We start from the raw sequence: 13,021 nt of genomic DNA, 5'->3' as shown, positions 1-13,021 counted from the left end.
TTCTAGACTTCTTCATGGATGAGAAAGGGTACAAATTTAAACCATAGCTGCTAAATTTCTGTAGAGTTGCTTCAAAATTTCTATTTCAGCTATGCTTTTACTCTTCCTTAAGTAAAGACTTAAAGAGTAAGTCAACTGCAGAAGAGTATCAGGTTTTGTTTTTTAACCAAACTCTGTTAGAACACTTGATAGGTTTGTTTTCATGCCAGCATAGAAAGAGGATAAGTCAAACCCATTGAAGTTGTCATCAGGTTGAATTACTGTTCTCCAGACAGCTCTATCCTGGTCCCAGTCAGACCCAAGAAACAATGCAAGGAAGGTAGTCAGCAAAGCATTTTAGAATTTAGCCATTGGTTTCTTCAAGAGAACGAAAGTTTATGGGATTAAATGTAGGCATTTATTTAATAGGGTCGACAACAAGCTCACTGAAATGTCTATGTTTTCACTCGATGTCAAAAAGAAATGGAATGAAAACATGAATTATCATTAAAACTTATCTTTATAAGTTATCTTTATAAGTATAAAACCTAACTTTATACACAAGATAATGTGTATTATTTACTAGAGCTGAGAAAATTATACTAAGCTGTTTTGATGATCTGAAAAGATTATACAAAAGTGTAGAACTTCTCTATTTTACATGGAGCTGGGATTGTGATTAAATGATAATGGTATATGAAAAGATAAAATCATGAACAAAATGAAACAAAAAGACTTATCTGCTTGTGGATATATATAGGTAAAAACATATACACAAATGTACCTATTGTGAAAAAAAGTAAATCTACAAATTTTTAAAATATATTTTTACTGGTCCATATTAAGAATGCACGTTATAAGTACGCATATGTATTCATATAAGCACACACTTCCCTATGATATAAGGAATAGGCATTCCAAGTTACAACACCAAATTTTAAATAAAAATAGAAAACTGGACATGAAAATACTCTGCAGAACATGATTTCTAATATATCTCATTGTTGAGCAAAGATCTCATTTTGAACTGTAACCAAATGATGAGATATTTATAAGTGGATTGTGTTATACTTTTATATGTATTATTTTTTTGTTAATCTCAGTACATAGAAGTCCCTTGTATTACTGCACAGTAGGAAATAAGTCAGCTTGGTGGGGGAAAGTAATTTGTACAAAATGCCATGGAAGAGGATCTTTCTTTTTCTACATTATAATTTGGACAAACATTTATTCTAGGGGAAAATGTGGAAATGTTGGAAATGTGGTTGAACTGACATCTTTTCTTTCACCTTAGATTTACCTTTTTTTGCCCAGTTATTATTTATGTCAGGGAGGAGTCATACCAAAGGTAGAAACCCCTAAAATCCCTGGCTTTATCCCGCTGCTTTATCACCATTTCTTTCCTCCTGCAGAGACAAAGAATGGGTGTTGGGGATGGCTGACTCTTTCTCCTTAAATCCAACACACAGCTTTGCAGCCATAGGCAGCACTGCCTTTCCTATATAATTTCACAATTGACCAGAGAGCTTTGCATGATGGAAAAGGACAGTTGCTGAAGCTGAATTGGCAGAGACAGCTCTGGAAAGTCTCAGTGGAGAGACCAGCCCGTGTACCTTGACAGGCTTCTGTGGGCAGGTGCAAGGAGCAGTGTGGCTGTCTCCTGGGTCTAGCAAGAGTGAGAGATGCTCCTATGTAAAGTGAAGGCAAAAGCTGTGTCCCAGGAGAGGGACATTCGGCATCTGAACCTCCTACTCTCTCCTCAGCTTCGCCTCCTCCGGATGCTCTACCCAGGGGGAGGAGGGACAGGCAGGAGGTAGAAGGAAAGGGAAAGTTTTTTTTTTCTATTTGTAGGGTGAGAAGGGAGGAGGAACAAAGGGAAGGATACTTAAACAAAGGCTGGTGGGGGTGAAGAGTGACAGTTGATAACAGGGTGAAAAAAAGTAACCACTGACCTACTTTTTTTAAGAATTTTAGTCCCCAAATGATAAATGCAGTCAATTCTATGTCTAGTAAATTTAACATCTCAGTTAGGTTTGATAGGAAAACAAATTTAGATTTTTTGTGTTTTTTCTGATTTTTGTAAATAATCTGATGGTTTTAAAATCATTCATGCATTGCTTTTACCTGCATCTGCAATAACATTTTTATGCTATGTCTCTACCTTATAAGTGACCTGTCCAAACAGATGGGGACATCTCCCCTTTTCTCACATCTTTTCTTGCTCCTACTGGGGAGGCTTTTGACTCCTTTGAGACAGCAGTTAGGCTTAGCCTTGGCAATGCTGGTATTTAATGGAGGAGCTTGTTAAGATGTTAAGATGTTAAGATGTTAAGCTTGTTAAGATGTTAAGATGTAGGAATTTTCCTTTTAAAGCAGAAAAATGACCTTTCCCTTCATCTAATATAGGCACTAGAGGGCATCCCTCACCTACATGTTGTACAAAGCTATGTCCCATACTGCTGTGGAGAATCTTGCAACGCTGAGATCATTCTCCCAGTCTGTCTTTCCACCCATTGTCCTGATTTGTGTGGATGGCAACATAAAGGATGGAACTCATCTGCCAAACAATTCCTACTCTGGGCCCCAGAATTCCCTGCCAAAGACATTAAAGATGCAACCTGACCAAAACAGGAATAACAGCAAACACCCAGCAGCCATGCTGAACCCCAAAAGAAGTAAGTTTGCAGAAAACAAGGGGCCACAGAATAATTTTCATGAAGTCTGGATCTTCACGTGACCACCACAGCCTAGAAATTCATGACAGTTCCTCTGTTGAACTTAGCAGTACTCCCCAAAACTCAATGATTTTAGTCTATTTAGAGGAAGAGAAGTCATGCCAGAGACTTTCAAGACAACTTTGATCAATATATCTAATGACCACGCAAATTTTGCCTTCTCTCACCTCAAACAGATATTTAAGAGGTTGAGTACATTCCTACCTTACAGAGATACTAAAGGCCTTGATACATTGAAGACTGTAAGGACCTTGAGTAATAATAAACTTATAACCATCTAAAGTAATCAAGAGTGACACAATCCTGGGTCCTCATGAGAAGTCCACACAGTCCATCTGATATTTAGGGATTTAATAAGACTAATAAATCATTATGTCAATTTGTATACTGACATCACACAGAAAAAGCCAGTGTTGTTTTCTTCATGTTTTCTTCTCTGAAACCCACAATAACCCTGTGTCTTTCCATTTCTGCCTCCCACTACAGCAGGAGCCATCGAGGATGGGCTTCCTCGCATAAACCATGCTACAAGTTAGTACCACTTGGAAGTAATATCACTATGTACAAAGGAAGGACAGCTAATACCACAAAAATTCAATAAGCACTGCCAAGTTTGGCCAAGGACTGGTTACATAGATAGAAAATCAGCTTCATTTTGTTTTCTGTTGGCGCAGATGGTGGTGCCTTTCCCAAAAATCCCAGTAGATAAAATTTATGATTTGGATGCCTAGGCAAACAGGTCTCTGACAAAGTGAGTTCAGTTTTCTCAGTATATATCTTTAGGACTCACATTAAGGCAGTCCAAGAACAAAAGTAATACCATAGGCTTAATAACAGGTTTGCTATTGGCTTTCAGTAAAGGGCAGAGAGACAAGCATAGCTCCCGTCCTGGGAAAAAGGAATCTGACTTACAGTAAAGATACTTTGCCATCAGTCCCAGGCCAGCAGTTGATAGAGGGCTTCCTCACGCTCAATCCCTTCTAATGAATGAGTATCTGTCCACATAGCCCTGTTTATGCTTCACAGCTGAGACCCAAGAGGCACGAAGGACTGTGAAGGTAGATTCTCTAAACTGGAGGAGAAAACTTCCTTTTCCAAGACTAACTCCATTGTAGCTTTCTCTTTATTACAAGCAGGTGTGATACGGACACACCTGTATTTCAGAGCAGTCCCATTGTAGTTGTGTGCGCAGTGGCCCCTGAGAACCTTAGTCCCTCCTCTTAGATGCTGAAAAACATCCATTGTTGTGGATTCAGCACTACTTCTGCATCCTTTGAGACATTAAAAACCTGACTAGACAAGGTCATGAGCAACCTCTTCTAATTGACCCTGCTTTGAGCGGGAGGGTTGGACTAGAAGATCACCAGAGGCCCCTTCCAACCTCAACCTTTCTGTAATTCTGTGATTCTGTGGTAATACGTGCTGAGACCTCAGCCTACTTGCCTAGATCTGTATGGACCTTTCAGGTTATGATCCTGGAAGGTGTTGACCTTTAGGATAAGCTGAGCGCTCTCAACATCAAGGAAGTGGGATCTGAAATTCCCAGAGCTGCTACTCGAAGCCAGACAACAACTGAGTACTTAGTGGATTCACCAAGAATAGAAGACATTAAGGTACAGTTTCTTCCCTTTGCCTGAGGGGTTTGAACCTGCATCTCCCAGCTGAAGGTTTGAAGAGCCTGGCAATATTTGGTGAATGATATTTAAACAACAAATAAAGGCCAAGAAAGTGTCTCCTGGGTCTGTCTAGAGTTTATCTGAAAACAGATTTCATTCCTTTATGTGGAGGGGGGGAAAGTCTTGTCTAAATATTATGTCTTCTTATGGGAAAAATAAATCACATTTTTGGATCAGTTCCAGGAAATTCACAAGTTAAAAAAAAAAAGGAGGATAAACAAACCTACTTATAGAGTTGGTATAAGACATTCATTTCTCTCACAAGAACATTTGGATCATCGATTTGTAAGTCAGATCCCAGCACAGAAAGCACAGATCAATGTTGAGGAGACTGCAGTACCAAACCACTTGCAGGGAGCCAAGACATCTCAGAGTGAGCTTCCATTTTGCCACTTGTTCTGTCTGTGGCTTTAGGCAAGTCAGTTCTCCTCTTTGTACAAAATACAAATTATAATATTTAACATTGTGGCTGAAAAGTGTTGTATACAAGGAAACCTTTTAATTATGTTTATATTATATTGCAATATTATAAACCCTACCTTCTACCAAGGAAGTCAAGAGTGTGACGTTTGCTGCTTTTCTTCTTCCTGCAGGCAAATTCAGTCCCAGTCTGTCTAATTTTTCTCGCAAACAGCGTCCTCCATTCTTGGATTTTGCTCTATCATGAGAGAACAGTAGGAGAGAGAAACTTGTCTTTATTCTGCACTTTTTTCCCATGTTAATGTAAGTCAAGAAATTGTACACACCTTATTGACAAATGTGTGGGGTAATGCCTGCACTAATGACACCAATGGGAAATTTTTCAGAGCTGTATTCTTGAGGACCTGCTTGCACTGTGTGAGTCTTTCACGTTGGTCCTATGATAAAGTTAGACATTTTAATGCCTGCCACAGGGATTGGATCAGAGCTTCAGGCAGCTTTCTACCTAGTGGAACCCATGGTCCTGATTTGGGCAAAGAGCCTGGGATAGCAATGACTGTATATAAATATTGACAATGCAGTAGCTTATATCCGGTCTAGCCACCCCAGGCTCCCAAGACAATCAAGAGAGAAACATGCATGCCTAGAACGTGCATGAACATGCACATCTAGATATTAAACAGATGTCTAGAATGAGGGGACTTCACCCATCTCTCCCGCCTAACTATAAAAGGAAGACAGATGGTCATTCAAATGTAGATGTCTATGTGGAACCCAGCTCCAGCTATCCCTATATAATTTTTGTAGACACCTGGGTACTTAGAAATCTAGTCTACAAAACCCGATACATACAAGGAAGAAGGATAAGGCAATAGGAAATGCTGAAGCTAAAATCCCAGCCGTCGTTGATTATCTATGTCCCTATCCCAAATGCCTGCCTCACTTTGTTCTCACAAAATGGTTCCTGGTGCATCCCACACCTGCTTTTCTGCAGTAGCTCAGTGTTTGAAGTATTTGAGACATAGCCACTTATGCAGCAGATGTTGGTTCAACTTTTTGCTCAGCCTGAGGGAATTTTAACCCGTGTCTTTTAAATGAATGCAGCAGCCAGCAGGCAGCGAATAATGAATGTTAAAATGCTTAAACATTGAACAGAACAGTGACTGGAACCCAGATCTCTCCCATCCCAAATGTATGACCTGGTCATTAGATAATAGAGTCATCAATACAGTTACAACTTTGCTTTTGCCCAATAAATATTTGATTAGCCTCAAATGAGATTGAGGGGCCCTCAGCTGAGAATAACCAATCACTGAGTATTAGACATGCCTAACTAGATGTTTTGAAGTGCAGGTTCAAGTTCCTTCAGGCAGAGGAAGGGACCAAACTTGGAATACCACCATTTGGATGGGTGATTTTTATGCACTGAGATACCATAACTTTGACCATGTTGTACGTCAGGAAATGTCTTCTGAGAATACTTAATTCTGAAGAAAAACTCACTGGGTAAATACCTAGGTGGTGACTGCTGACAGGATGCAAAACCAATCCTGGCAGGTCTCCAGCAAACCACGAATGAGATTTGGTTTTGCTGCATCTCTGCTGGTCAACTACAGAGTGAGTTGTTCTCTAGCTGTGACAGTTACAGGTATAGCCTGACCAAATCTATTCATTTATATTCTCTGCTTCATAAAACAGAATTAGCACATCCAAACTGCTGTCTGGGACTAGTCTGTGGCTTTTCCTAAATCCTAAACCACACCCAGTTTTGATTTGGAATAATGATATTTGGTCTGGGTCAAAAACTTATGGTATCACTCTAGCTTTTTAACCAAAGAGAGAAATGAGTCCCCATGTTCACGCTGATGCCCTTGCATTCTCACTAGTTTGTACTGCTATTGATGAAGTCTGCAGAAGGAGTATTTAAAGTTAATATTTCTGTGACTATTAGCTGAAGTCCTCTCCAAGGTGAAGCAGTAACAAAGAACTTTTGTGGATGTAGATTTTGGATTCCAATGCCTATAGAGGCAGGGAAATGGTGCCTGTGCACCTGAAACAATTTCGTCATCTATAGTCCCTACTCTGTGAGATGGCTTGAGACAGCTCTTGGACTACTTCATATTTTAAGATATCGCAGGTTGGTTAAAATGACTTTCAGTATAAGCATGAGGATCAGTGTGGCCTTCAGTGACAGCAGTGAAATAGCCTATGACTTTCCAGCTAGTTTTGATCAAAGTGCATTCAAGTAGCTTATGCCATCTAAGTTGACACCTCAGGGACATTGCGACTTACATATGCCCGGCTGAATTACAGTTGCCTCCTTGTTTTCCACTTGCAATGTGAGGCACAGTCTGCCACTTTCCTCGTCTCTGCTACTCTCTCTGCAGGTGTCTACTCTGGTCAGTGAAGGGTCAGATGCAAAATTGTACCTAATTACTTGCTTCTCCTCCAGTATCTCAGAACGAGAAAATGAAAACCAGCGTATTCTGCTAAGTCTATCTTTTCTGTACTCAAAAAGCATGCAAGGGAGAAGAGGAGAAAAAGCCATTCCTACACGTCGATGTTTTAGGTTTTTGGTGAGTGAGGGTTGTAGCTACACTTGGTAAAACAATTTACTTCAAAACAGTTTCTCAACAAGAAGTCACATTTGTAGCTCTGGTGAAATTTTGCGCCCAACGAGAGTCTTTTTTTTTTTTTTAATTCAAAATAAGGAAGGCGACACCTGCCAATCTCTGATAGGGGGATAAAAAAAAAAAGTCAGTTCACTGAGAAATGTAAACTTTCTGTGAATAATGTCAACGCAGTCTTCATTTTTCTCATTTATTGAAAATTTCCCTAGAAACAGTGCTCACTCCCAATACTTCTCCTTCTGTTTTTCCAAACTGTGACCAACTGTCCAAGTGGGGAAAGAGAATAAAACCTATTTGTAGAAAATAAAATGACAGAAATTACAGCACTGTCTGGGACTTGTTATTCTCACTTTCAACTTACCTTCTCAAAATACCTCCTAAGAGGGAAGCATTTAGGCATTCTGGTGGTGAAAGGCGCCTCTTCACCTCTGCAATGGTCACTTTGTACTTCGAAGTGGAGCTAAGTAGAGATAAGCGACCAGGAACAGAGCAGAACAGGTCGGTGGGGTTAACAACACAGGTGCCACCTACAAAACAAAAGAAATGTTAAAGTAGGGTAAACCTCATATTCCATGTTTTGACAAATTCATGAAGAACAATTCTGTTATTTACTTGTTGTTGGTTTTGTTTGTATTTGTTGGGTTTTTTTAGGGGTGTATGTTTGTGGTTTGGTTTTTGTGGGGTTTTTTGTTTTTTTTTTTTAATATTGTATCACATTATTGCTTTGAGAAAGATGAATGGATTGAAATTTCAGTGTGGGAAAAGTGAATTATTAGATCTCATAAGCTTTACAGTCCAAGTAGATCATTATGGTTATTTGATATCATTTGATTTCATGCTCAGTAAAAATTAAGTATTACCACTGAAAGACTTGTATCTAGTACTATTAACAACATAAGATTGAACCAGCTTCACGTATCACTCATGATTTAAAAAAATGCAGTTGGTGAAAAATTTAGGATGTTCGTTCCAATGAGAAATCATTTTAACTCTCATAGCAGTGTTTGGGCTTACAAAGATGCAACGACACTATAAGTTTTCAGTGATTTGCAGACAGAACGGCTTTCCACGCCTTTGAACTCGCATATACTCCTTATAAAGTTAGGTCAAATCCTCAGCTGATATTAGTGATTGAAATCTATTGAGCTACTTCAGTTTATCTCAGGTTAGTTCTGGAATTGTTTATTTCTTGAAAGTGGCAATTACTTGGCCTGGATCTAAAACTGGTGCATGATCACCAAATCTTTAAATGAAGACTCTGATCAATAACTCTTCAGGCAAAATTGAGCTTTTAACTTAAAGTTAATATGTGAGAGAGCAAGAGAGAAAACTTTCTCTACAACTGATCCAAGAGGATAGAACTAACTCCCAGGAAAAAAAAAATAAAAAAAAATTAAGGACCAACATATGTTATCACCAAGAGCAAAACACTTTTCTTTGACCTGCCTTCTCCAACCTGACTACAATAAAAAATTCTGTGGAAGAAATAAATCTTACCACTGCATATGCAATTCTTCTCTAGGGGAAAGATGAGAAAAAAGAATGAGCTGCATATGACAGTGATATAAAGTATCATATAATTCAATGCACTATTAGAAGGAACTCAGATAGGAACTCAGATGGTTTCTGAAAGGATGATGATACAAAGACCTTCTTACAGCAGAATGAATCTGTGCTCTTCGTTCATGTTTAAAGGAAAGATGCTGTATTTTTTAAATTACCAATGATAATTTCTTCTTTCCTGTGGACACCCTAATCTTTTTGCACCTCAAGAGCTCAGTTTACTATGCTTAAAAATTTTAGTTTGTAATCTAAATTCTGTAATGTGAATAGAATAGAATAGAATAGAATAGAATAGAATAGAATAGAATAGAATAGAATAGAATAGAATAGAATAGAATAGAAACAACAAAAACAAAAAAGAATAGCTCACTTTAGACAAGATCTTAACACCTTTACTTTATCTTCTTCCAGATGTAATCCCTCTAAAAATTAAGGTGATTATGTATGTTCCAGTTATAGCAGAGACAGAGGAATATAACTGAAGGATAAAACTTCATTAAAGGCAGGCTATTACTTGCTTACATAAGGCAAACAGAATTTCTTTCCAAATATTTCAGCTCTTGAAGGTATATTTAAACATTTGTGCTGACAGCAAAACCAGAAAAGAACATCTCTTGATATAAATCCCAGATGGGTGAGATCCTGACTCAGTACAGCAGGATATTTTATGACTTTTCTAATTATGGTACAGGACAGATATTAATGTCCACTTCTCAGACAGAATTTAGAGACAAATCATGCATTATCAAATACATAGACACATCAAGGGCACCAATACTCATGAGCTTGTATGCTCAAATACAGAAATCCGGTGCCACATGTCTGGAATGTTTTTGATTTTTGTGTTGTTTTGGTGTTTGTTTTGTTTTTGTTTTTGTTTTTGTTTTTTAATTCGTATCTGAGGCAGGGCTGCACAGAAACCTATAAATATTTTCAATCAACATTTTCAAACTTATGGTCTGTCAGGTACATTTGTGAAGAGTGTTAACACTGAGTAGATTTGTTTGTTTGGCATCTCCTGCCACACAATACGTATATACACGTGTACATACATACGTGTCAAGAAAACAGTAGCAATGTGTACATATTTATTTACTTTAATTAGACTGTGAATTTTATAATGAGTGAGATTGCACTGAAATTGGTGTCATATTAAAGTTTATATTCTTGCCAGGTTAAGCCAGCATGTGCACCATTTATGCCAGATAAAGAATTGTTCTTTTAATCCAAAAACCTGTTACCCTGCAGCTGCTCCTACCCTAAACAGAATTTACTGGAACACTTCTCACTACTATTTAGTAAAAGGTTGTTTACAGTCTAAAAATATTTAAAAATATCATGCCTGTGCAATATGTTCTTAAACAAAGCAACTCCAGGTAAGCCAGGTATGGGTTAAAAGTAAAAGAAAACAACAAGTCTAAGTCATTTGCTTTCCAGAAACATGTAGAACAAGTTTCAAACTGCAAGAAGGTAAAATCTGTTATGTATAATTATTTCACTATATTAATTATTCATTGACAAAGCAACAGAGAACGGTATGGTGCTTTGTAGACGAAGCTATGTCTTTGTCACAAACTGTGTGCAGTTTGGAAGGCATGGATCTCCTACCACAAACACCACCTTGGAGAGGAGATGGATGAAATCCTGGCCTTACACAAGGTGGTAAACAGAAACAGGCATGACAGTAAACAAAGGGAGGGCTGCTGGAAAGAGAAAGGAAAGGATAAGAGCAACCACATTGGAAGATGAAGGGTTAGGTTTCGTGCCAAATTCACACACTTTAGTGTATTCCTTCCCCCACATTCTGATCGTGCACTGGAGTGGACAAAATGATTTTATGAAGAAATGCAGATCAAGTGGGGAGATCACAAGGTGTCTTTTAAGTTGCACTAAACAGCAGTGGCAACAACCAGCTTTTCATTCCCATTAACCCCATGCTACTGCAGGTGCTGTTAGAAAAGATAGTCCTTGTTCTACTGTTGAGCTGGTCTAATCACAACAAGGTATTTGAGAGGTGGGATGCTAACAGACACCAGATAAAGAAGCAGAAGAAAATGCCCTCAAAACTAGAATGGAAATAATGCCTTTTATGAGTCTAGCAGTTCAACCTGGAGATCTCTATTCCTTTTAGCAGTTTTTCCTTGTTTTAGAAATCTTTACAGACTAGCTTCTGGTGTCAGGATACTTAAGACCCCACCAGCTAATCAAATGAAGAGCCCACACACAGCCATGGCAAAGTAATGTGCCCACCAGCATACACAAAGAAGAGAAAACTGTGGTCATTTCTCCCCGACTAGTTACCCACACCATCGGTCCTGCTGCAAGGGTAGGAAAAAGAAAATGAGAGAACGCAGAAGGTGAGATAAATGGTAGGATCACCCAGCAGTTTGCCTCAGAAATTTTGCTCTCTGAGTACCCCATGAAACGAGCCTATGAATGTTAAAAAGACTCTTTTTAGGACAACTGTTTATTCTCACAGGGAAGTGACTATGTGGTCTGGTCTGACATCATCTGTTGCCATAACATACTGTGTTAGAAATGACTGTAAATGGTGGTAGTTGTGCTCTTGCAGCCACAGAGGTCCAAAGAGACAAGCAAGACAAGATCTAGACAAAGGAGGAATATCTTTTATATTTTAGCTGATTGATTTGGGAAAGAGAAGGAAGGAAGGAAGGAAGGAAGGAAGGAAGGAAGGAAGGAAGGAAGGAAGGAAGGAAGGAAGGAAGGAAGGAAGGAAGGAAGGAAGGAAGGAAGGAAGGAAGGAAGGAAGGAAGGAAGGAAGGAAGGAAGGAAGGAAGGAAGGAAGGAAGGAAGGAAGGGTTTTACCTTCTGATCTGTCATCTTCACGTTGATTTTTGAGAGAAAAAAGATGGGTGAGGAAGAGATACAGTTTGTGCAGCAGACCACATTTGGGTGAAAGACCCAGGGCCCAATACTGAAATATACTGCATTACCTCAGCCACTGAATCACCTCAGGGGATTGTATATAACCTGATCTAGTTGAAGATGTCCCTGCTCATTGCAGCGGGGTTGTCTAGATGACCTTTAAAGGTCCCTTCCAACCCAAACCATTCTATGATTCTGTTCTATTCCATGATCATTGTCAAGTGGTCTCAGGGAAAGGAATAACAAAAGTCTATGTTGATTTTTGCTAGCTTACTTGTGGGGACCAATCCTTTTCCCTCTGTCTGACTGCTTCATGCTCAGCACAACATAGTCCTTTGTGTGAACTGTGGTTTTGCTTTGTTTCCCAAGCCTAGGATGAACAAAAGTTAGGCTATGTGATACTGCAAAAGGTAGTCACAGCAAACATCGGGAGAGTATTTTCTCTTCCTTATTCCTGTCTCCCCATCAAATAGCACAAGTCAGTACAAAATGCCAACACAAGTTGATGATGGGTTGTTTAGATGACAGCAGGGAGAACAACAGAGCCATACTCTAACCCAACAGTCTTGTCAACACAATGAAAAATCCAATAACGCATGAGGCAAAAAGAGCTTGCTCTGTTTTGATTGTAGGTGTCCGTTTGTATAGCTGAAGAGGACAATAGGGTGGCTGGAGTGCAATGATTTATTCTGATTTAGTTATGCATTTGGGCATCTGCTGAAATTCAATTCTCCCTGACACCCTCAGAGTTAAGTATATGTGCTTCTTTTCGTTGACAAAATCCGTACTCTCACAGGCTTTATGCTTTTCATAAGTAATATTATTGCTTTATTAGGAACGAAAGAGAGAGATATCAGTTGATGTCACTGGATGATTTTTACACTTTAGATGCAAACATTTTTTTAAATATATGTCTATCATTAAAATACACACATCCCTACACCATGCAAGGTCATTTCTTATTTGTTAATCATAACAGCTGTAATATGATGTGTATTTTATATTCTTTCAAGAAGAGGTAGTCCCTTTCTCCAAGATATTCACCCATAAATACCATGCAGTTATGGAAGGAAACATCATAATATACGGGTGACAATCACGCAGAAGTATTGTGAGAACAGTGCAGAAATAT

At 38.8% G+C, this 13,021-nt stretch overlaps 1 protein-coding gene across 3 annotated transcripts in view; it reads right to left on the bottom strand.

The window, feature by feature from the left end:
- TFAP2D (transcription factor AP-2 delta) overlaps nucleotides 1-13,021 on the bottom strand; it is a 48,602-nt gene that overhangs the window by 23,400 nt on the left and 12,181 nt on the right. For all 3 annotated transcript variants that reach the window (XM_074582075.1, XM_074582076.1, XM_074582074.1), the window contains 2 exons: nucleotides 7,802-7,967; nucleotides 4,930-5,048 (listed from right to left, as the gene is read on the bottom strand). In XM_074582075.1, coding sequence (XP_074438176.1) covers nucleotides 4,930-5,048; nucleotides 7,802-7,967 — 285 coding nt within the window. The remainder of the gene's footprint in view (nucleotides 1-4,929; nucleotides 5,049-7,801; nucleotides 7,968-13,021) is intronic.

Source organism: Larus michahellis, chromosome 3 (genome assembly GCF_964199755.1).
Source record: "Larus michahellis chromosome 3, bLarMic1.1, whole genome shotgun sequence".
NCBI classification, from domain to species: domain Eukaryota; kingdom Metazoa; phylum Chordata; class Aves; order Charadriiformes; family Laridae; genus Larus; species Larus michahellis.
Note: the sequence above shows the minus strand (reverse complement) of the source record. Positions and strands in the feature narration are given on the sequence as shown.